At 39.3% G+C, this 23,265-nt stretch overlaps 1 protein-coding gene across 2 annotated transcripts; it reads left to right on the top strand.

The window, feature by feature from the left end:
• The first annotated feature begins 62 nt into the window (after positions 1-62).
• On the top strand, positions 63-22,375 carry zzz3 (zinc finger, ZZ-type containing 3). Of its 2 annotated transcripts, XM_079378678.1 has the most exons (12): positions 63-334; positions 7,223-8,705; positions 11,955-12,093; positions 12,200-12,347; positions 12,604-12,731; positions 14,169-14,240; positions 14,483-14,584; positions 14,844-14,939; positions 16,450-16,599; positions 18,153-18,287; positions 19,072-19,172; positions 20,793-22,375. In XM_079378678.1, exons 2-12 carry the CDS (start codon positions 7,288-7,290, stop codon positions 20,935-20,937), a joined length of 2,634 nt encoding a protein of 877 aa, XP_079234804.1. In that variant the 5' UTR covers positions 63-334; positions 7,223-7,287; the 3' UTR covers positions 20,938-22,375. The 2 variants fall into 2 exon arrangements, with proteins under 2 accessions (XP_079234804.1, XP_079234805.1); XM_079378679.1 differs by lacking the exon at positions 7,223-8,705 and having other exon boundaries at positions 139-334.
• Positions 22,376-23,265: the final 890 nt, after the last annotated feature.

Here is a 23,265-nt window from a genome sequence, read left to right as displayed (position 1 = left end):
TCACTGACCTCAGCCTGACACAAAATTAAAGTAGTTTACAGAGCCCTAAATAGCACTGGTGCAATCTAGCCATTATTTCCACTCGTAGACAGATCAATAGTGCATTCTTCAGAACAATATGCTGCTCCTCATCAGGCTGAAATGCTCGGTCAGATCAGCGCTGACAGCAGAGCTCTTGAGAGCCGGTCATTATGAAAGCAGCGAGCGTGTGGGCCGCGGCTGCTGTCCTGTACAGTATCGCAGTGAGCGGGATTGTGGGATTCACAGCAGCACAGAGAGAGGAAAAAAAACATGGCGGCTGCCGAATGTGCAGCAAACGATTTGCGGAAGTGAGGTAAGTGTAATTCTGTAGCTTCATAAACCCTTTTACATTGAATTATCAGTCACTCAAGTCCAATTCCCCGACTTTATCTCGAAGTTAAAGCAGACTCTGCTTCAGGAACCGCTCCGGTTGTGGCGGTTCGAGCGGATTTGATGGGCAAAGTTGTTGCGGCTGATCAGTTGTGTATGTTCACGCTGCCCCCGCTCCTCTGCACTGTTCCACGCTAGCCTGTTAGCTTCCACATTTAGGCCCTTTTATCTTCAAAAGTCATTTACTCACTTGCTCTGCTGTTGGCGTTTATTTGACACCGAGACACAGCATTTTTTTTAGTTCGTTAACAAGTGTTATGAATGTGCGTTAAATAGGGTGCGCCAAATTCGTTAGCATTAGCATGCTAAAGTGAGTCTGTATCATCTTTATTAGCGCTCTTAGCCAAAATGCTAATTAGTGGCTGAGTTGCTGAAAAAGAAACAGTTTTTTCTCATTGTTGCGTGGTTATGTACACAATGAATATGTGTTGTTATTTGTAGCGCGAAATGAGTGGAATTGCGCATCTTGTGAATGCAGTAGTTAGCAGGTGAGCTAATAAAACCCTGCGGACACATTTGTTTTGTTCAGTTAAACGGTTAGTTGTGTTTTAAAACCATATGTTTTAGTAAAAGATTTCATGAGGCGCGTGAAGCAAGCGTGTTGCATTAGGGACTAATTCAGAATTGAGAAGTCACCGGAGCTGGAGAAACTTGCACCGGGGAGGCAGCCGGGCTGCACACATCATGCCGAGCCGCGGATGCGGTGTTGCCGGAGAGGCCCGTTAAATGCATTTGAAGGAGAAAATGTTTCTTCTCACGACTATTCTAGATACATAACGGTGAGTTAATAATCTGCAGTAGTGCTTAAAACACTTTGTTTGTTAGTGTGTCAGGTTTATTAGCGCAAACCCGTTTCTGAGGAAGACATCACATTCTGAGAACAGGTTTTAAATGAGGGTTCATCGTTTCTCAGTCACGGAGCCAAACGGGTTTCTCTGAAACCACTGCGACTAGCAATTAAAACGTGCTGAGCTGCACAGAGGGCTAGCGCTTTCCTCCGCGTTATCATTTGGACTGGGCTGGAGTGTTTCGCGATGAGAGTTCATTGGCGAGCACGTGTCAATTTAAAGTTCTTCGCCACGCGCGCGAGCTGCACGATTATTCAGGAAGTATTATTAAATTCTTAACGCGTGCGGCGCAAGGCGCGAGCTGCAGAATGACAACCTCATATTTCAAGTCTATAAAAACAGTCCGAGTGAGTTTGAGAGCAGTTGGGGGGATGAGCTTGTGAACTTGGCACCTGCCAGCGACTGAGGTAGTAGTGTCTCTTCTTGGTTAGACAAAATTGTGTCGATTATAATCTGTCCATTGATTCATTGGATGAAAAAAAAAAAAAATATATATATATATATGTATGTCTGCAAAGAGGGTAAAAATGAAACTGAAATTTGAGTTAAAATCACTAAATTAAAAATAAAGAAAAACAAGAGCACTTGTAAACAGTAGGAGGAATTCACTTATGTCAACAATATTACATGTATACTCCATTACAATAGACCCTTTACTGTCACTGGTCTCAAAAAGAATACAGTTACTTGTTAAATCTATTTGTAATGTAATTTTATCATTATGCTTAATATCTAACAAGAAATAGTTCAGACAAATGTAAATTGTTATGCTAACAAATTACAACCATAAAATGTAAGTGCTGAGGAAAATGTCTCGAATGCATTAAACAACACGGACATTTGCCAGAGCGCCTGGCAGGGCAAGCTTCTTTAAACTAAATGCTTTTATTGAAGAACTTAATATGACACATTCTGACGTTTAGGTTGTGCACTTTTCCCGCAACAGGTCACTCTATGGTCTTCGTTTTTTTGTTTTTCCAGAGGCTTGTTGTCCATGTGTTACTTGATTTAATAAAAAATCCCTTAAAAATTGTATATTTTAATCCTTGGTAAATTGAATTGCAGTGTGTTTCCATATCAAGTTTATTGAAGAGTTTCTCTTTGTAACAATATTAAAGCAATAGTTAATTCCAAAATAGAAATTTTAACTCATTTACCTTAATGTTTACATTCAAAAATGGTGCATTTATATGCTGTGCTAGCATTGACGTTATTGATGTGCCGTAGTCATTGTATACTGACTTAAATTTCAGTGCAATTCAGGAAGACTCGAAATATAAGTCATATAGACTACTTCACTGATGCTTTTGTAGTATCCCCTCCAAAAGATGAATGACACACTGGTTTGGAACAATGTAAGGATAAGTACATAATGTGTGAATTACTCTTTCTACTTTTAACTGTCCAGCTTTGTCTTGGGACAATGCCAGGCGTCACGAAGCGTCTCCATTGGCTGTCAAAAGAACAATGAGAGCCGCTGCACAGATGGGCTGCTGGGCTCTCAGTGATTCCTCTAGTGTGTGTTTAGTGTTAACTAATGCAAGCTGTAATTGGGAGATTCTGGTTCTGTTCAAATTGAACAAGGTCAGAACTGACATTTCTATTTGTAATTGAAATAATGATTTTATTTCAAATAGATTTATATGTATTGTCATGTTTAACGTCACATCTTGATTTTCGTGAGGCTACTTGCTTGAGAAGCGCTGCTTTAATAAAGTTGATCCTAGTGAATTTTCTGATTTTTATGCAATGAAATGCTTTGAGCGTGCTCCATTTCATCATCCATTGTAGTCTATTCAAGGTTTTACTACTTTAAATCAGGACAAGCAACCTAACCTTCACTTACTCGTATTTGAGTTCCCAGATAACCTAATGCACAAATGACTCATGTCAGAAGGGTTGTAGCGTGTGTGATGACATTAGTTGTGTGTTTGTTCCAGTTCAAATCACAGGTCTGGATTTGCTGTATGTAAAAACAGGTCTTTTATAGTCTTTTTTTTTTTAGAGAGAGGAAAATAGAATCTAGTAGTTAAACTGACATGGGTAATAATGGAAAATTATGTTTTCTAACTGTTTTAGTGCTTTTAGTATTCAGGCCTGACACCACCCCTTCTGTCTGTTTTCCGTCTTGTTTTATATGCATGGTCAAATCACATTAGACACTCACCAGGAGGCTTCAGTGGAGTGTGAATAAGGGATGCATGTAAGTCTGTCCTCAGGTGCCTCTCATTTCTCAAGCAAAACTGATGTCAGCAGTGTGAAATCTTATTCAAAGCCTCTCGTCATTCAGATCAAACTAATGTTACATGGCAGTGATTGTGCCGACTGTAGCCTTTAGTGTCCTTTTTAATGTGAATGATATAGAGCTATGGTTTCATAAAGTTTTTTTTTTTTTCATCAAGGACAGACTGTTTGGAAGTGTTCTGGCTGTAATAAAACCTAAAATTATCTATTTTTTCCTACTGCATATGTCCTAGATGTATCCCCTTGCATGGCCTTAGCAGAATGGAGGCAATTGAGAAATTTGATATGGTGTAATCTAATTTGTCACACTTCAAGCTTCTGTTTGACTTTAGTACCAGACTAATTATTGAGTAATGCAGACGACAGTCACAGTACCAGCCCAGTGCTCTCTTCAGTCTCCTGTGAAGCCCCCCAGATGAAATGTGGTGTGTTTTTGCTGCTGCTTTGCAGTTTTTTTTTTGCTCATTTCACCTTTCCCATATCAATATATCATATTCTGTAAGCACTGGTCTTTGGACCGACTGCTTCATTTGTCATACTCCGGGTCCAAAATTAGCTTTTTGCATGTATGCCGAAGGCTGGTGAATTGAGAAAATATACCATGAAATGTTATTTCGAGTTTTGTATTGTTCTTTGTCTTTCTTTCTTTTTTTATTTCAATTAATATTGGGACATTTTAAAACATTTAAAGGAATACTTCACCCAAAAATGACAATTCTGTCAGCACTCACCCTCATGTCATCCCAAACCCGTAAGAGATTTGTTCATCTTTGAAACACAAATGAAGATATTTTGAATGAAACCTGAGAAATTTCTGTCCCTCAAATGAAAGTCCATTTCACTAAAATTTGATTTTGAAAAGTCATAGATATTTTGAAAGTAATCCATATGAATTGAGTGGTTAAATCTAAGTCATGATTGCTACATATGAAGGAACCAATTTCATTTAGGTGTGTATTCACATATAAACATTGATCAGTGCACATAAAGAACATCAATATGGTAAACAGAAGCTTAAGCATGCTTACTTGATCCTCGATAGGTCTGTCTTTGTGTCACACAAACCCTTTAAACTTCAGTTTACCATATTTGTCATATTTGTCAGTTATAAAAGAATATTTGTGATGAGCATTGCAGGTCATTGCATCACAGATAGCAGCATGCAAAATAAACTAATCATGTCTATCCATGAAATGGCTTTCAAAATGTGAATATTTCTCATATGCTTCTCATACATGTATATTTTATTGGTGGTTTGGAATATTGCCAGGAATATTCTATGTATGTTTCATTTTATTGAGTTCGGGAAAAGAAACAAACTTTTGATTGGGAATTTTCCTCTGTGGAAAACATTTCTGTTTTTCATTTGATTTGAATCAGATGTAACAATAAGGATCCAGGTATATAATTAAAAAAAAAATGTGCATTCTGCTCCATCTTGCACAGTTAAGCGGTCAAGCCTTTCAAAGTGTACTCTGTTGACCATGAGTGTGTTGTATGGCCATGTTTGGCACTTGGACCTCTTTTCTAAGTGTTAAAAATTACTCACACAAGTCTGCTTGGACATGTATGCGCTGAAATCACTGAACGGTTCTGATAGGGGAAGTCGTGGCCTAATGGTTAGAGAGTCGGACTCGTAATCCATAGGTTGCGGGTTCGAGTCTCGGGCCAGCAGGGATTGTAGGTGGGGGGAGTGAATGTCCAGCGCTCTCTCCACCCTCAATACCACGACTGAGGTGAGACCCTTGAGCAAGGCACCGAACCCCCAACTGCTCCCCGGGCGCCGCAGCATAAATGGCTGCCCACTGCTCCGGGTGTGTGTTCACGGTGTGTGTGTGTGTGTTCACTGCTGTGTGTGCACGTTGGATGGGTTAAATGCAGTGCACGAATTCCGAGTATGGGTCACCATACTTGGCAGTATGTCACCTTCATAACAAAAATCCCTGTCCGCAAAGCCACAACAGAACACGGATGTATACCTTGACTTGAAGACACACAATATACTTTGGCTTAACATTAGTAACATTTAGATTGTTATAATTCAGTTTACATCATGCAAATTTGCAGTCCCTAGACTTACCAACCAACTTGCATTTTTGCTGCTTAATAATTGTTAGTTTTGGACTCTGCTCACAGGGTTCTGTGGAGCGCTGACTGCTTCATTAGAGACACCCATGATCAGTCTTTCAAGACTGAATGTTTGTGTTGTATTGGCCCTTGTTGAAAAGCACTTTTATAGCTCCGATAAGAAGCAGCTTAAATACAGACCATCCCCCGTCACATCTGCAGCTTTAGCAATGCACCAGGGGAAAGCCTAGCGAGCACATGTGTGATAAGTAGATTGATAGCTTGTGGGAAACTCTCAGATAACCTCTGAATATCAAACGTATTTATAGAATATTAGATAACAGTAGATCATAGCTTGCCCGTAGGTTGTTATTCCTCCAGTGGTGTATGTTTGACACTGTTTTACCAAACCCAAAGTCCGTGAGAGCAAGAGGAAAGAACTTGCAATGAAGATTTTCCTCTGAAATTGTGCACATTAAAGATCAATTGTTAGAATCTTGTTAGTGATTTTTGCTCATGCGTCATCACTATTACTATTGCACACACCCCCATAAGTAATAAATTATAGCTCATAATTGTGCAGCTTTCTTGGCAGGGTTGTTATGTTAGGTTATTTACTGGTCTTGAACCAGTAAATAATTGCTTAGCAGCGCCTTGGCATTGTGGTGGCAACTTTTGCACAGGCACACATCACTCATGTTTTCTCCACAAATCTAGTTGATATTTTTCACTAGCATAAAAAGCTATAAATAAAGATGGCTCTCTCCTTTTCCCGTGGAACTTCTGCTTAGAAACATTCCAGATATTCCATGAATGCGCACTCATTCTTGAAACACAATTTATTCTCTTCCTGTTCCATCTCAATCCATTGACCCTCTGTGAAGGAACATCCAGCAAACAGATTACCTCACATCTTTAAAGGAACACTCCACTTTTTTTGGAAATAAGTTCACTTTAAAACTCCCCTAGGTTTAAACAGTTGAGTTTTACTGTTTTTGAATCCATTCAGCCGATCTCCGTGTCTGGCGGTAGCGCTTTTAGCTTATTTTAGCATAGATCATTGAATCGGATTAGACCATTAGCATTTGGTCATCAAAAATGACCAGAGAGTTTTGATAATTTTCCTATTTAAAGACCGACGGAAAATGAAAATTTGTGATTTTATAGGCTGATATGGCTAGGAACTATACTCTCATTCCATCATAATAATCCAGGAACTTGTTCCTTTAAACTTCAGCTAAAATGTTTCTCTTACCTAATTTTTTCCATATTTGGCTCTTTGCTCTGTCATGTCTATCTTTTCTGATCAGTCATCTTCGTGGTTTTTTTTAAATATGGTACCGAGATGAAGTTATCTAGCTGGCTAACAAATACAAGCTTTTACCAAAATGGCAAGAATGATTTGTAATTGTCCCACAACCTTTGGACAGAATGAGTTGAAAATTCTAAACAGATCACTGTATGTTACTGTGCACAGCAAAAATGTGTTTATGGATTTATAGCTGTCTGATTTATAGCTGGTTTTCTAGCTATTTTTGTCCCCCAGAAATTTTTTTTTTTTTTTTTTTAATTATAAGCTGTAGGAGTAGTCTCAAACCCTTATAACGTTGAATCTGAATAATATGTAATTATTCTCTCGTCATGTCCCTCAGGTGCCCACATTCTGCTGCTGAGGAGAGAGCACCACGATGAGGAGACAGTAGGCACCCACCATAGTATGGCCGCATCCCGCTCTTCACGCGTCACAAGATCATCAGTGGGGATAAATGGATTGGATGAGAACTTTTGTGGTCGAACCCTCAGGAACCGCAGCATCGCCCAGCCAGAAGAGAGCTCTCCGCCTCCTGTGCCCAGAGCCCGCTCGCCCAAGAAGAAGCAGGACTGTCAGCAGCACCAGCAGACCGGAGCACAGGTCGGAAAGGTAGCCGAGAGCAAGGCGGAGGGTGAGGCCTTGCTATCCTACGGAAAGCGAGGCTTTCCGAGCTCCGAGAAGGACGAGTCGGACAAATCGGACAACTGCGAGCGTCCTAGGGCTGGGGGTGGGCCGGAAGCCTCCCCCGCCCTGAAGAGGGCCAAACGCTGCCCTCGCTCAGGTGAATCGCAGGGGGTTGAGGAGGAGCCTTCTCTCAAACCGGAGAGCCCTGATCCCGCTGCACCGAAGGAAAATGACGAGGGCGCCAAATCGAACGTGTCCTCGGACCCTCCGCTCAGCCTCAACAAAGAGGCAGAGCAGAAAGAGGACAGCCCGGCGGAGGAGATCTCCCCTCCGCCACAGTCCGGCGAGAACGTCAAGGCCACCAACGGCCTCACTGAACTCCATAAGGAGGATTCAGAAGTTGCAGCCTTACCCCCGGAGCCCTGTGCCTCCCCTGCCACGCTTAACAACAGTCCTTCGCTGTTAAACGGCAGTCAGGCTGCACCCTCATCCCCCGACCCTATCGTGCCTTGTAGATCCCCTCATCCCAAGCCAGCCAATGAGTCCGACAGCCCTCAGATTGACTGTGAGAGAAACTGCGCGCCCGAGGAAGCTGCCGAGGCCGTGCTGTCCCGGGAACCCGAGATGGAGGTAGAGGTGGATGTCGTAGGGGACGCCGGCCAGGCTCAGGACGAGCTCGCAAGAGAGGAGAGCACCAATGGCGGATTTCAGGCTGAGCAGCAGGACCCTTCTGACAACTACTCAAATATCTCAGGAGAAACGGTAGTGCTGACTGCCTCCCAGCTGCCTGCGGAGCCCCCCTCCTTCACAGAGCCACAAGAACACCGATACACCCTGAGGACTTCACCGCGCCGCGCTGCCTTTGGTAGTGGGCTCAAAGCCAGCTCCCCCAAACCCAGTTCCCCACACATAGACAATGGTTCGCTGAAGGAGGAGTCCATGCCGGTTCCTCTTTCCTCTGAGGACACCAGCCATAAAGACCTTCCCCACCATGCACTGGTGCTTTCTAGCGAGGCAGACAATGAACTCTCAGAGAAAGCAGGGGTCAGTGGAGAGGTCAGAGTGTCGGATAGTAGAGTGTCGAGATCCACCAAAGAGCTGCTGGCCGCTCAGGCTGAGGAAGATGAGGAGGAAGAAGAGGAGGATCCAGATGTCTACTATTTTGAGTCTGATCACTTGGCTCTTAAACACAACAAAGAGTATGTTCAGGTTTATGCTATCCTGTCTGAAGTCATCAATTCTGGTAAACCAATGTGTGCTTTGTCCTTTAACTCTTTTTTTTGTTTGTTAATGTACCCTCTTGTGTTTATTAATTTGAGTTGTTTGCTGTGGCAACCACCATTGTTGGTATTCCTCATATTGAGGGTTAATGATTTGAACAAACCCCAAACCCAAAGTATGAAACTTTTAAAAGCATTGAACTACATCAGGAGGTGCCCAATTACTGGAGGTCTACATACCTGCAGACTTCAGTCCCAACACTGCTCCAACACACTTGTCTGTAATTATCAAGTGCTACTGAAGAGATTAACTAGCTGGTTCAGTTGTGTTTGATCAGGGTTGGAGCTGAACATTGCAGGACAGTAGATCTCCAGGAACAGGATTAGGCACCCCTGAATGGACCCCAGTCACATCTAAAAAAAAAACTGAATATCATACATCTTTAGCTGGTGGAATTTTTTTTGTACTTTTGCCAGTAACAAACTTCCTAGTGTGCCCCAGTAGCAACCACATAACTCATTCTTAGCAGGGCCATGTACTAGTACTTTTCAGGTCTTTTTCAGTTTCCATATAGAGGGAATTCTCTAGCTTCATAAATCAAATTTCCTATTATATTATAGAGGTTTGCTTTAAAAGTAGTCGCAAACTGCATTGCTTTAACTTATGTGGTTGTCGGGTCAGGTTTTGATTTGTCTAGCCTGCTCTTGTTTTTAGTCTTTTGTCTTTTTAGGTTTTCAAAGTGTTTGTGCCTTGTAATTTGAAGAGGTTTGCCCAGATAAACATCTTGGTGTTTTCCTGCTTAACTCTGCATACTTGTTTTCTGTAGCATAATAGTCGACTGCGCTTGCAGAAAATGCGCAACAGCTGCTGTAATCTCCAGGACGGTGGTAGGTAATAAGCGATGGAAGGCCTGCTGCTGGTGGGCAGGTTGTCCTGGGTCGTGCTCATTCAGCGTGTGCCCATCTCACAGTGTGAGTGCAGGGATCAGGAGCGGCCAACTGGATTGTCAATAGAAATTAAAAGAGACTGCAGTCAAGTCAGTTTATGATCTGAATTATTTATCTTTTGTTGTTTTTTATATATTTATATATATATATATATATATATATATATATATATATATATATATATAGGGCAGTCGTGGCCTAATGGATAGAGAATTGGACTTGTAACCCGAAGGTCATGGGTTTGAGTCTCAGGTCCGGCAGGAATTGTAGGTGGGGGAGTGAATAACCAACACTCTCTCCACCCTCAATACCATGACTGAGGTGAGACCCTTGAGCAAGGCACCAAACCCCCAACTGCTCCCCGGGCGCCGCAGCATTGGCTGCTCTCTGCTCTGGGTGTATGTTCACTACTGTGTGTACACTTGGATGGGTTAAATGCAGAGCACAAATTCCGAGTATGGGTCACCACTTCCCCTATATTAAATCGTTCTCATTTCTTATCTGGGACAGTTTTTCTCCTGCATTTAATTTGGATTTATTGTGTGCTTGACATACATTTAAATTATAGATATAAATGACTTTTTCTTGAAGAAGCAAATAAGGAGTTCTTGTCTGCGCAAAACTAGTCACCACAATGCCAAGTGGTTTTAGTTGCTAGGGTCTTGCTAGTTCTTTAAAGCATTGCTGGTTGGTTCATAAGATGTTGCTCTTGGTGATGATTTAGATGAGTAGTATTCTACAACAAGCCTCATATTTGAGGTCTCCAGTGATTTGGGGGTTTGTTGATAACCTTAAACTGAAGTTATGAAAATAGTGATAGTGATGATAGCCTTAACAAGGTAGGCACCACACAATAAACATGCTCACATTGGCTACTAACTTGAAAAGATGTATGGGTGTAGTATTTAGTACAGGTTAATTGGTGAAATACAGGTTAAAATGGCCCAAAGCCCATATCACTATGTTTGTTTAGTTCTTGTCTGTTATAACTAAGATCTGGTCTGCTTTTCAGATGGTTGACCTATAGGTGGCAGTGCATTGCCAGCCATATGTCAGTTTTGGGCTCATTGCCATCGTTGGCTGCTTTCCCCAGCCTGTAGTGCTACATGCCTATCTTCATTGTGCATCTAAATCGAGAGGCAGTTAACAGCTCCTCTGCGGTCTAAGTTATTAAATGACTAGGAAATAAATGACTAGGGAAACTAGTCAGTTGCCCTCAAGTAAGACAAATCAAATGGAGCAAGTTCTCTAAATGAATTCTTGTTGAGATAGCATGCTTGCTGTCATCAATTGGTTTTCATTCATGCCATGTTGGGCTAGATTGATTATACAAGGTCTGTTGAGCTTCTGAATAAGATTACTTCTAAGCAGTAGGCTGAATCTCCCGCTTAGAAGAGCATCTTTATCTAATTCACCCTTTTTCCCTATCTGCCTCTTTTGTTCATGTTCTTATTTGTGGATCCTATTCTCTTGAGGGTGTGCAGGGAAAAAGTCAAAGCTCTGTAGTGCTCAGCCAATGCCATATCTTCGTAACTGCCAAGATGAATCTAGAAAAGCTTTTTCAAATGTGAGCTTCTGAATCCCATGGAATATATTGGAGGCATAAAATCTTGTTTGTTTGGGGTTTTTTTCTTTCTTTTTTTGTGAGAATTGAGAAATGAGTTATTGAAATTGTTACGTAACATGAACCTAATAGAGAAAAATAGTGATTTTGGCTATGCTTTATTTTAATGCAATTGTTATAGTGTAATTCCACAATTAAAGGGATAGGCCTAGTTCACCCAAAAATGAAAAGTATGTCATTAATTACTCACCCTCATGTCATTCCAAATCCGTAAGACCTTCGTTCATCTTTGGAACACAAATGAAGATATTTTCGATGGAATCTGAGAGCTCTCTGACCCTCCATAGACAGCAATGATGTTACCACGATCAACGCACAGAAACATAGCAAGGAAATCGGTAAAATAGTCCATGTGACATCAGGGGTTCAACTGTAATTTTACGAAGCTACGAGAATACTCTGGGTACAAGCAGGAAACCCAGCTCCTGCATGAAACTGTCAGTCCTGCCCACCCTTTGACTGACAGGAAATATTTCTCTTTATAAAATATATTTCTATGGGAATGTTTACAGGGAGTTTCTTTAGCAAAGTGTGTGGTTGTGTTGCACTAAATTTAAATAAAGAATATCTGCTTAGAGTTTGATGGTTGAATGCATGGCATCAGCTGTTAATAATGTACATCTCTGCCCTTCCCTCTCCTCTGTCCTCTACATTAGTTATCAGAGGTTGCTCCAGACCATCAGTGTACTGGAGGCCCAGCGAACCCAAGCCATCCTGGACCTGGAGACACTGGCACGGCATCAGAAGGAAGCCCTGTCTGACCCCATCGCCTTTGTGGACCAGCTACAGAAACAGGTACAGAAGCTTTCTCTGGGACTTCCATTGGTATTTTCTGAAATATCTGTTAATTAGTCCTGCATTCTGGTTTAAGTGTGTTTTTGATGGTTTGCCTTCATCACAGATGGAGATGGGTCTGCCTCGGCCCCAGAGAGTAGTCCAGCTCCCAGACATTGCATGGGACCAATACACCTCAGGCCGTGGCGACTTTGAAAGGGAGTTCTGTGACAAGAAGCGCAAAACACGACAGTTGCAGTTAATCTTTGACAAAGGTGTGTACCTTTTATGTGCGTGTATTTTTGCATATTGCCCTCAGGTCCAATTGACCAGGCTATGGACCCCCCAAAAAAATTGGCAATAGATATTTAAATGATTTGTCGTTTTCTTTATCATGGACTCTCCTTCAGAATTCATTTAATACCACAAATTAATGCTTATAATTTATTTATTTATTTTTTAATTACTTTAAAGTTTTAGTGGACCCTTTGGATATGTCCGTTCAATGGCAATGCTTTTGTCTTTCTGTAGTGGGGTTGCCTGCTCGACCAAAAAGTCCTGTGGATTCCAAGAACGAGGGTGACTCCTCATCCGTCTACTCCTCCTCCCTGCCGTCAAGTGACGGTCCAGAACACAGCATGTCCAGTAGCAGAACTCAGGTAAACTCAGATTAAGTTTTTGTACTTCTTGTCATTTGTATTCTGTAACCATTTACAGCCGTCTTGACTATGAACCTGCATGTTGTGTTACAGATTCTCCTTTATGCTTTGCTCATTTTTTTCCCCATGACCTACGATTTCACTTTCATCACACACCACTGCATCCGATACATAATAAGATCAAGACCTAACATTTAACTTGACGTTGTTTCTTGTTATATATATGCTTGAGCCCTAGGACATGAACTCGAATGTGCTCTGCATGCACAACATCTTCCCCGAGAGCACAAGATCCATCCATATTCATTCTTCTGTAACATTTCAACAAAAATGCACTGCAAGCATGCTGATCACAAATAACTCTGTCACCTGGCCCGTTTTATGGAAGTGCTGTGTTCAGACAAACTAGCTTTCTACCTGCAGTTTTACCCCAGTCAGTTCAGCCCTTCTCTCTTGTTCAGGATGTTCATGCATGCAGCACATGTAGTGAAAAGATGGTATCTATGGAAACAAGTGGGAGAAACCTTGTCCTCCTTTTGATATAGAGTGGGTATATGTGTTAAATCGATGAATAAAGCATTTCCATTGGTCTCTTGATAGATCAGGAAATCTGAGCAGACCCACTATCTCATAATTAATGGTTAACAAGTCAGTAGAGTTCATTATTGCCCGCCCACATTTCCAAGTGTGTTGGTTCCAGAAGTGTTTAAAGCGTTATAATCCATTAATCAAACTAACCAGGTAAGAGGTGAATTAAAGCATTACAAACATTTATTTGAAGCAAAAAAAGTACTTGAAAATCAGACAAAAAACAAAGATACAAGACTGTGTGCTTAAAATATAAAACTGAAATATATATTTAAATTAATAGTTTTGCATACATACACACACACATATATATTAGTGCTGTCAAACGATTAATCACATCCAAAATAAGTCTTTGTTTACAAAATATGTGCCTATACTCTGTGTGTGTGTGTGTGTGTGTGTGTGTGTGTGTGTGTGTGTGTGTATATGTGTGTGCGTGTATATAATACAAACACATGCCTGTATATATTTAAGAAACATATGTTGTTTATATATTAAATATATTTATATTTATTTTTAAAATAAATATGATTCATATGAATATATAAATGTATAAACAAGTATTTTCAGAATATATACTGTATGTGTGTTATATATATATATATATATATATATATATATATATATATATGTGTATATATACATTAAAAATATATAATATTAAAAATGAAAAATAAACATAAAAAAAACAATAACCAAAACAAATAGTGAAATACTTTAAAGCAGGTTGACCAGTTACATCTTCTGAATGTTTTTTTTTTTTTAGCCTAAAATCTTAAGTTAATGTCCATGTATAGCTTTGAACTGTGTGCTACTGCTAACGTTTTCTGATTTATGGTGTTCGGACAGATGATTAGAGGGAGGCTGTGCAACCAGAACAAACCTGACACTTTCAACCAGCTGTGGACTGTTGAAGAGCAGGTATGAAGCTACCCAAGAGCTGTTGGTAGCCATGAACTCACTACTTTTTATGAACAAACATCTTAGAAAATGTTAATGTTGTACCATTCTTAAAAAGCTACTTCTCCATTCAAATTATTGAACAGAAGCTAATTGTTGACATGAGCTAATTTATTTAGAATGTGCATTTTAGTATTTTGTGTAGCTCTTGAGCTGTAAGATTTGGCTGTTTGCTCATCACATCTCGTATGTGAAATTTGTAGAAAAAGTTGGAGCAGCTGCTTTTGAAGTTTCCACCAGAGGAGGTCGAGTCTAAACGCTGGCAGAAGATCGCAGATGAACTTGGCAACAGGACCGCCAAACAGGTGCGTCTTCAGGCCCCGCTCTACAGAGTCACCCTCATCTTTTGGCCTCGATGGACATTCAAATCTCTAGTCACTTTTTCAATACTCTCTAAAGCAGTCAGGCAATTAACATCCTTACAGCCCCATTTAATGGAGACTCTATTATTTAAAATGTTTTTCACTAATGGGACAGGAATCTTAACCTTTAAAAGCAGTGGTAGGAAAGCTTAACCATGGCCAGCTCTTTTGTATACTAAGTTTTTGTTCCTCTTCTTCACAGGTTGCTAGCAGGGTACAGAAATATTTCATAAAACTGACAAAAGCTGGTATTCCAGTACCAGGCAGAACACCCAATGTGTGCATCTACAGTAAAAAGGTAAATTGGTCTTTTAAAATGTAATATATTAAAAACTATTTTGACTACACACTAGTTTGTAATAATTTAACAATTTGAAGTCAGTCTCTTATGCTTACCAAGTATTTTTTGATCAGAAATACAGTACAAATAGTAATATTGTGAAATATTATTACATTTAAAACATCTGTTTTCTGTTTTAATATATTTTAAAATGTCATTTACTCCTGTGATGGCAAAGCTGAAGTTTCAGCATCATTACTCCAGTCTTCAGTGTCACATGATCCTTCAGAAATCATTCTAATATGCTGATTTGCTGCTAAGTAACATTTTTTGTTATTGTCACAGTTGATAAGAGTTATTGCAATGTTTTTGTGGAAACCATGATACAGTTTATTTCAGGATCTGTAGAAGTAGTCAGTTTAAAAGAACAGCATTTATTTTTTTTATTTTTTTCTTGCAATGTAAATTAATTTACTGTAACTTTTAATCAATTCAATGCATCTATGCTGAATAAACATTCATTTTTATTTTTTATCAATTCTTACTGACCCAAAACCTTTGAACTGTAGTGTGTGTGTATTTCAGTGAAGAAGAAAATTACTGAAAGAAATGATCAGTCTATAATTTTAATGGCAGGTTTATTTGAACAGTGAGAGACAGAATAACAACAAAATCCAGAAAAACGCATTTAAAAAAAGTTATAAATTGATTTACATTTTAATGAGTGAAATAAGTATTTGACCCCTTCGCAAAACATGACTTAGTACTTGGTGGCAAAACCCTTGTTGGCAGTCACAGAAGTCAAGAGGTTTCTTGTAGTTGGCCACCAGGTTTGCACACATCTCAGGAGGGTTTTTGTCCCTATTTTGTCCCTTTTGGGTTTTTGAAACTCCACGAGGTGAGATCTTGCATGGAGCCCCAGTCCGAGGGAGATTGACAGTTATTTTGTGTTTCTTCCATTTGCGAGTATTCGCACCAACTGTTGATGGTCTTGTAGCCCATTTCAGCCTTGTGTAGGTCCACAAACTTGTCCCTGACATCCTTGGACAGCTCTTTGGTCTTGGCCATGGTGGAGAATTTGGAATCTGATTGATTGATTGCTTCTGTGGACAGGTGTCTTTTATACAGGCAACAAACTGAGATTATAAATTAAAATTATAGACTGATCATTTATTTGTCAGTGGGCAAACGTACAAAATCAGCACGGGATCAAATATTTTTTTTTCCCCACTGTATGTATATATGTGATTTGTATATATGTGTACATGCATACATACACCCATGCATACATGCATACACACATACATGCATACACACACACATGCATACATACATACATACATGCATACACACATGCATACATACATACACACACATGCATGCATACATACATACATACATGCATACACACATACATGCATGCATACACACATATGTATATGTAATATTATATAATATAACAATATGATTAGTTATTTAAAATGCTTTACAGTGCATGTTTATTGACAGTACATGTTTATAATTGCAGGCCTCCAGTAAGCGACAGCACCACCTCAATAAGCACCTTTACAGGCCCTCTACGTTCCTCACCTCATACGAGCCGCCCGTCTACATGGATGACGAGGATGAACGTTCTCATTTCTTCAACAGCCTCCAGGATAATGGAGCGGATGATTCGGTCAGTCCTGGTTAAAATTTCACAGTTCAAGTCCAACTAAATCTGAGAGCTCCCACTTCAGGGTGGGCTGTTATTGATCGGGTCACTAATCATCAGAAATGCATGTATGATTGAACCAGTGAGAGCCACAACATTTTATCAGATCATATTGAAGCAAATTGATTTAGAAGCTGAAAACAGAAAAATAAATACCTGAAATCGATTGATGAAAAATTCTTACTGCTTTTTGAAAGCCATTTGGATTCATCATAGCGACTTCCTCTCTTCCCCTCTGGCAAACATTTGATGGCCTTTCTCAAACAGGAAATCCTTTAAAGATCGCAAACTGGCATTTCCACAGTTGGGATTTGCTTGATGTTTGATCATTTGATAATGATGAGCTGCCTTTTGACAGACACTGCTGTCAAAATCATTAGAGATGACTCGATGTTTGTGTCTCCTCAGCTGAACTGTGTAAAGAGGGCTGTGTGTTGAGTGACTGTGAACTAACTGCAGTGGCTTGACATTTTCTCTGTCTCTGATATGTAACCTTTACACGACACCGGTCAGTGGGCCCTGCAGATAACATAAGCAGTCTCGCGTTGCCAAGCATCAGCGAACCTTACTACAACCTTTGCTACAAATCATGACATCACAAGCCATATGTAAAGCCTGCATGGAAATATTGGAAATGGAGCTTTTCCTGTCAACAAACTAAACCCATTGTCATTATCACATTGCAATGTTGATTGCTGTTATATTGTGGTGTCCATACATACGATTTCCCGCAGTATTAAAATGACAACTTATTTTTTTTTATAAAGCATGCATTTAATTGATAAAGTCTCAGGTTTTGATCCTGGAAAAAAAGTATCACAATTTTTACAAAAATATTAAGCAGCACAACTGTTTTTAAGTATTTCTTGAGCAGCTAATCAGCATATTAGAATAATTTCTGAAGGATCATGTGACACTGAAGACTGGAGTAATCATGCTGAAAATTCAGCTTTCCCATCACAGGACAAAGTTACAATTTAAAATAGAAAACAGTTACTTTAAATTCTAACAATATTTTTTTATATTACTTTTTACTGTATTTTTGATCAAATAAATGCACCCTTTGTGAGCATAACAAAAATAATCTTATAGACCCCAAACTTTTATTTATACAATGCCTTTAATTTATGCAATTTGAATAATATTTTCATACCAGCAATTAAATTCTGTTTAGTTTCACACCATCTCACTATTTTTAGGATTATTATCAACTATTTTAATTATTGGGGAAAATGCGTCCGATAATATAAATTAAATTTAATTAATTAATATTTATTTTTACTGCAACAATTTTTTTTTTTTTTTTGTGACAATAAAATAAAGGGAGAACAGGGTCAGGAAATGTAGCCTCAACCTACCCTAACAAAACAATCAAACAAAAAACCATTGCATCATTGAAGTATAATATTCCAGACTCATTAAAAAGTAGTTTGTGAAGAATATATTTTGTAGTGCAGCAGTGACAGCTGATGTGGTAAAAAGTGTTGTACTGTTCTGACCCCGCTGTGATGTTACAGGATGAGGAAGGGGTTCCAGTGGAGCTGAGGCACCTGCCGGAGTATAAAGAGCTACTGGAGCTGAAGAAACTCAAGAAACAGAAACTACAGGAGATCCAGGCTGAGAGCGCTCTCATGCAGCACGCAGGCTATAAGGTACACATGTTTACCTGCCTGTTCCCATTGTGATGTCTCTCTGATTCTCAAAAATTTAAATCAGGTCATCTTTTAATCCCCCTCGTGTTATTCCAAGCCTGTGTGGAACACAAAAGAAGATATTTTGAAGAATGCTTAAAATATTTTTGTTCATACAGCCCCTCTGGCTTTCATTGTATGGACAAAAACACTTAAACATTTTTCAAAATATCATGTTCCACAGAAGAAAGTCCTGCAGCTTTGGAAACAACATGAGGGTGGGTAAATGATGGCAGAAATGTCTTTTTTGAGTGAACTATCCCTTTAACTTTATATAGTGGCTTAACCAGACATGACGCAACAAAGTGATAAAAGCCATCTCTTAGACAGCTGTATAATAATTAGTGCTGGGCAACAATTAATTGCATCCAAAATAAGTTTTTGTTTATATAATATATGTGTGTGTACTGTGTATATTTATTATGTATATATAAATACACACACGTGCAGTATATATTTTAAAAATATTTACATGTATTAACATGCATATATTTATATTCATATAACTTGTACTATATAAACATATTTAGAATATAAACATAAAATTTTTCTTAAATATATACATGCATGTGTGTGTATTTATATATACATAATAAATATACACAGTACACATATTATGTACACAAACACTTTTATTTTGGATGGGATTAATCGTTGCCCAGCACTAATAATAATATAATGTGGCTCTTTTTCCATGATCAGCATTTTTTTTCTTTGTTAATGTTTGCATGTAATTCTCACCCAGTGTGACTTGTGTGGCATGGAGCCCATTCAGGGTGTTCGGTGGCACTGTCAGGACTGTCCGCAGGACAACGCTGTGGACTTCTGCAGTTCCTGCTCCGACTGGTGAGTGGAGCTGGGCTTTTCCCACTTGTTGCAACATTGTGGTGTTAATGTACAGACTAGGGATGCACGATATTGGATTTTTGCCAATATCGAATATGCCAATCATTTTGGCCGATACCGATATATTTCCTTTTTGTTTGGAAACAACACCAAGTCTCTCCTGTGCATAAATTATAAGCAAAATATTTTAAATTTTGGTTAGTTTTTAACAAGAACTTATTTGTTAGAATCAAAGAAACCATAATGAAGGTTTTTTGACAGTACATTGAAGCTTTGAAAAATAACTAAAAATAAACTATATCAATCGCAGCATATCCCCCCCCCCCCCCCCCCCCAGAAAGATGCAGTGTTAACCCTAACATTTTATTTTATCTATAAGATTTAACATTTGTAGATGGTCTAAAGCAAAAGAGTTGTAAACATCTTGAAAATCTTTTAGAGCTTATGATTTGTTTAAAAAGTAAACCATATTAAACATTAATGAATAAATCAGTATATATAAAATTATTTAATTTACAAGTGTTATGTTTGATTTTTTTTTTTGATTTTTATTTTTTTTTCATGCAAGCTATAGCTTCTGACCTTTTAAATCAAAACACTCATTATTTTATGACATCAATTACTGATTTATTTAATCAGGAACAGTCTAAATGTTACTTGTGTAGGCTATTTTACTATTAACTTAATTAGAAGTAGGCCAACAGCACCCCCTACGGAATTAAAACTCCTTACCGAACAGGCGTTAGGACCTTGGGGAGGCTTCACTGCTGCCGCTGCACATGCTATTACTGTTTACTCTATCACACACGGAATGTGCTTTCACAGATTAAATGCAGCGATCCAAAACAGTGTCCAAAACAATCTAATCGTGATTCAAACAAAACTTCGCTTCAAGAATGAGCCACACTGCTGACATGATCTAATCACGAGCACATGTGAGTTAATGTATTCCTCTTATCGGCAAGACATATCGGCATAATTTCTCATATCGGGCCGATGCCGATATTTACATTTAAAGCCATTATCGGCCGATTCCGATATCAGTCCGATAATATCGTGCATCCCTAGTACAGACAGTTTACTCTCCATGCACCATTTGAAACGTGTCCTTTGAGGTTTAATAATCACATTAGGCTGTATCACAATTCATGTTTTTCAAATTCCAAAAAACAAGATGTTTGTTATACCACTGAATATATTTAATATATATTTAGTTGCAAATGCGAGTGAAATGCTCACACAGTTGAACTTTGCTTCAGTGAAATCTGATGTGCATGTGAAGTCATTTAATAAACTGAATTAATTAATTTTCAATTCTGACCATGATCTTTTTAAAGCCTTATCGAAAATGTTGTGAACTGATATAGAAGCATTAGAGAGAGAACGACACTTGTGATATTCATCCTTCATCTTTTTAATGACTTTTCAAAGAATGTTTTATTTGAAATTCTTGACAAAGGAAATCTCAATCTAAGATGGGGAATATCAGGCCTGCTTTGTATTTTTAAGGCATAATTCTTTGTTTATCTACAAAATATCCACATGTTCCCATTCTGTTTAACTTGAAATGTTGGTCAGTTGTCTCGTCCTAACCAGTCACTTTTCTGTTTGCCCCTTTAGTTTGTTTAAAACGGAGACCCACAAGCCCACACACCGACTGGAGCCAGTCTGCCAGGCAGAAACCTTCCTGGACAAAGACTACTGCTTACCACAGAGCACAGGCTACAACTACCTGGACCCCAACTACTTCCCTGCCAACAGATGACAGGGACGATCTCCAGCGCTAGTATCCAGGGCTGGGCCGCAGCCCCCAGGGCATTCTGTGCATGGCTCCATCATCCAAGTCAAAGAAATGCTTACGTTTGGGCGAGAGGGTACCGCAGATGGGCCGCACCTCGCCCCGACCCGCTGCCGGAGGGGGATGGGGTGGGGGAGGGTTCATGGGAGGGAGGGGGCATCACCCTGCTGCGGTTGTCAAACCTTACCAGGTCTCGTCAAGTAACACTATCTCAAATCAAAAGAAACGAGAGGAAAGAACGAACAAAAGAAAAGGCGCACCGACATTCCCAATCCCAGGACATTTAGAAGGCAACCCGACGCCTCCCTTTGTTCTGCCGTTTGAGTGACGGGTGTCAGTGACGCACCTCTCGGAGGAGCGCGCGGCTTTGGATTCATCGGCGGGAGCGGGGTTGGGCTCGCGTTAAAGTGCAAAATGTCGTCTGTAGTTGAAATATTTATAAGTGAAGCTTTGTGTGTGAGCTCTTTTCGTGAGGCGGGAGTACAAGGAAAGGAACTTGGTGCTGAGACTGTCGTCTTTGATTCATACCAGGTTTTTAACCAATCGAGGAGGTTCGCTCACAACTCCGATGTTCTAAACAGGGGTTAAACAAAAAATCCCAGCTGACAGACCCCATAAGCGTCTCTTGCCATGGGCTACCATTTTCACTAGAAGCTGCTCTTTGTTTCCTCTTACGACCGTTCCATGATGTTGTCACTTTATTTACGTTCATTTCTTGTTTTTTAAATTACGACGAATTAAAAAAAAAAAAAAAGCCACTCCACTTAACCCAATAGGTTCCCACACCTTGAAGCACTACAGCACGGAGAAGACCAGCTGAGATCCGGAAGGCGTTATAGCACTCTCTGCACTCGTGGAGAGCTTTCTTTTCTTTTCTCAGTGTGTACTGTTGTTGATCATGTGGAGTATTCAAATATATGGTGAAAAGTAGCCAGTGGTAGTTGCCGTGTGCCATTTTTTTTTTTCTTTTGTTTTTTTCCTTCCCTGTCCAGTCGATTGAAACCTGGCCACGTGTTTTAGAAGAAGAAAATAAAGAACTCGTGGCACGTTTTCCCTCTGTGAGAAACTGCCCAACCATCATCACACCTTTAGATCCCTCTAATTTTTGCAGTTTCCTCACGGTCCATGAAAAGATTGTATTTTTATTAATCTACTTAAAAGACGAAGAATAACAAAATCGAGTTTGTGGTAGTCGTCGCACGTGCGCCGCACTCCCACGTTATTTTATACACATGCATTTTGTTGTGCTTTGAGTAGACCATTTTGTATTGGGTTCTGTTCTGTTCACCTCCCCTCCCTTGACCCGCTTCGATATCTGTGTATAACAGTCTGTTCTTAAATAATGTAAAAAATGTTAGAGGAGAACTGTGGAAATAAAAGTATGTGAAAAGTCTTTCTACACTACATGACTCGGGTATTATGATTTGTCTTTCTGATTTATTTCAATACTTAAGCTCTGAAGTTTGATATAAGGACAGATTAATAAGTTTTGTTAGTGACCTGTGTATTTTTAGGGCTGCGAGTCTGTCACGCTTCTGCCACCAGAGGGTGTTAGGTTATTCTGAATGCTACAGTCCGTTCTTTTCTGATATGAAGCAACATTATCATTGTATTACAGTTATTAATCTGTACGTAAAGAATGGATATCAGAATATTCACTTTAGTCATAGGAAATAACAGATGCAGGTGATATCGCGCCATTTAATATAAAGCTGCATTCAATAGTTTGCTGCTAATTTCAAAGGTTTTACACATTAATAAATTGTGACATGCATTGGCATGAGATGAAGAGTGCTCAGAGTTTACTATAAAAAGGGTTTTAATTATATATGGTTGCAGTTCACTACCGTCAGTGTATTTTGCCATACTGAAACATACTGAAGAGTATTTCATTACACTAATTGACTGGCATCTCTATCGATATTCTAGTAAATGGCTTTTCGAATGAGAAATAATGTAGAACAGGACTTGATTTTTCTATTGGGAATTGGTTGGATCTCATATGAGTGACAGGTTACTGGAAGGAAGACAAAAATGTACTTTAGTAAAGTAATACTGTCTAGTATGGATGTTTTCATATCACATTGCCTAATTTTGTTGTTGCTAGAGAAAGCTGCTTGCAACACTCGTTTTTTTTTTCTTTTCACCTTCAATGATTTGCACATTGACATTCATACCCACACATACTGTTAAGTTCACCAAAAAATTAAATTTCCTGAGAACGTAGTCACCCCCAGGCCATCCAAGATATAGAGTTTGTTTCTTCAGAATAGATTTGAAGAAATATAGCATTAC

This window comes from Barbus barbus (genome assembly GCF_936440315.1).
Source record: "Barbus barbus genome assembly, chromosome: 26".
Taxonomy (NCBI): Eukaryota; Metazoa; Chordata; class Actinopteri; order Cypriniformes; family Cyprinidae; genus Barbus; species Barbus barbus.
The sequence above is the reverse complement of the archived record's forward strand: the minus strand, read 5'-3'. Positions and strand labels throughout refer to the sequence as shown.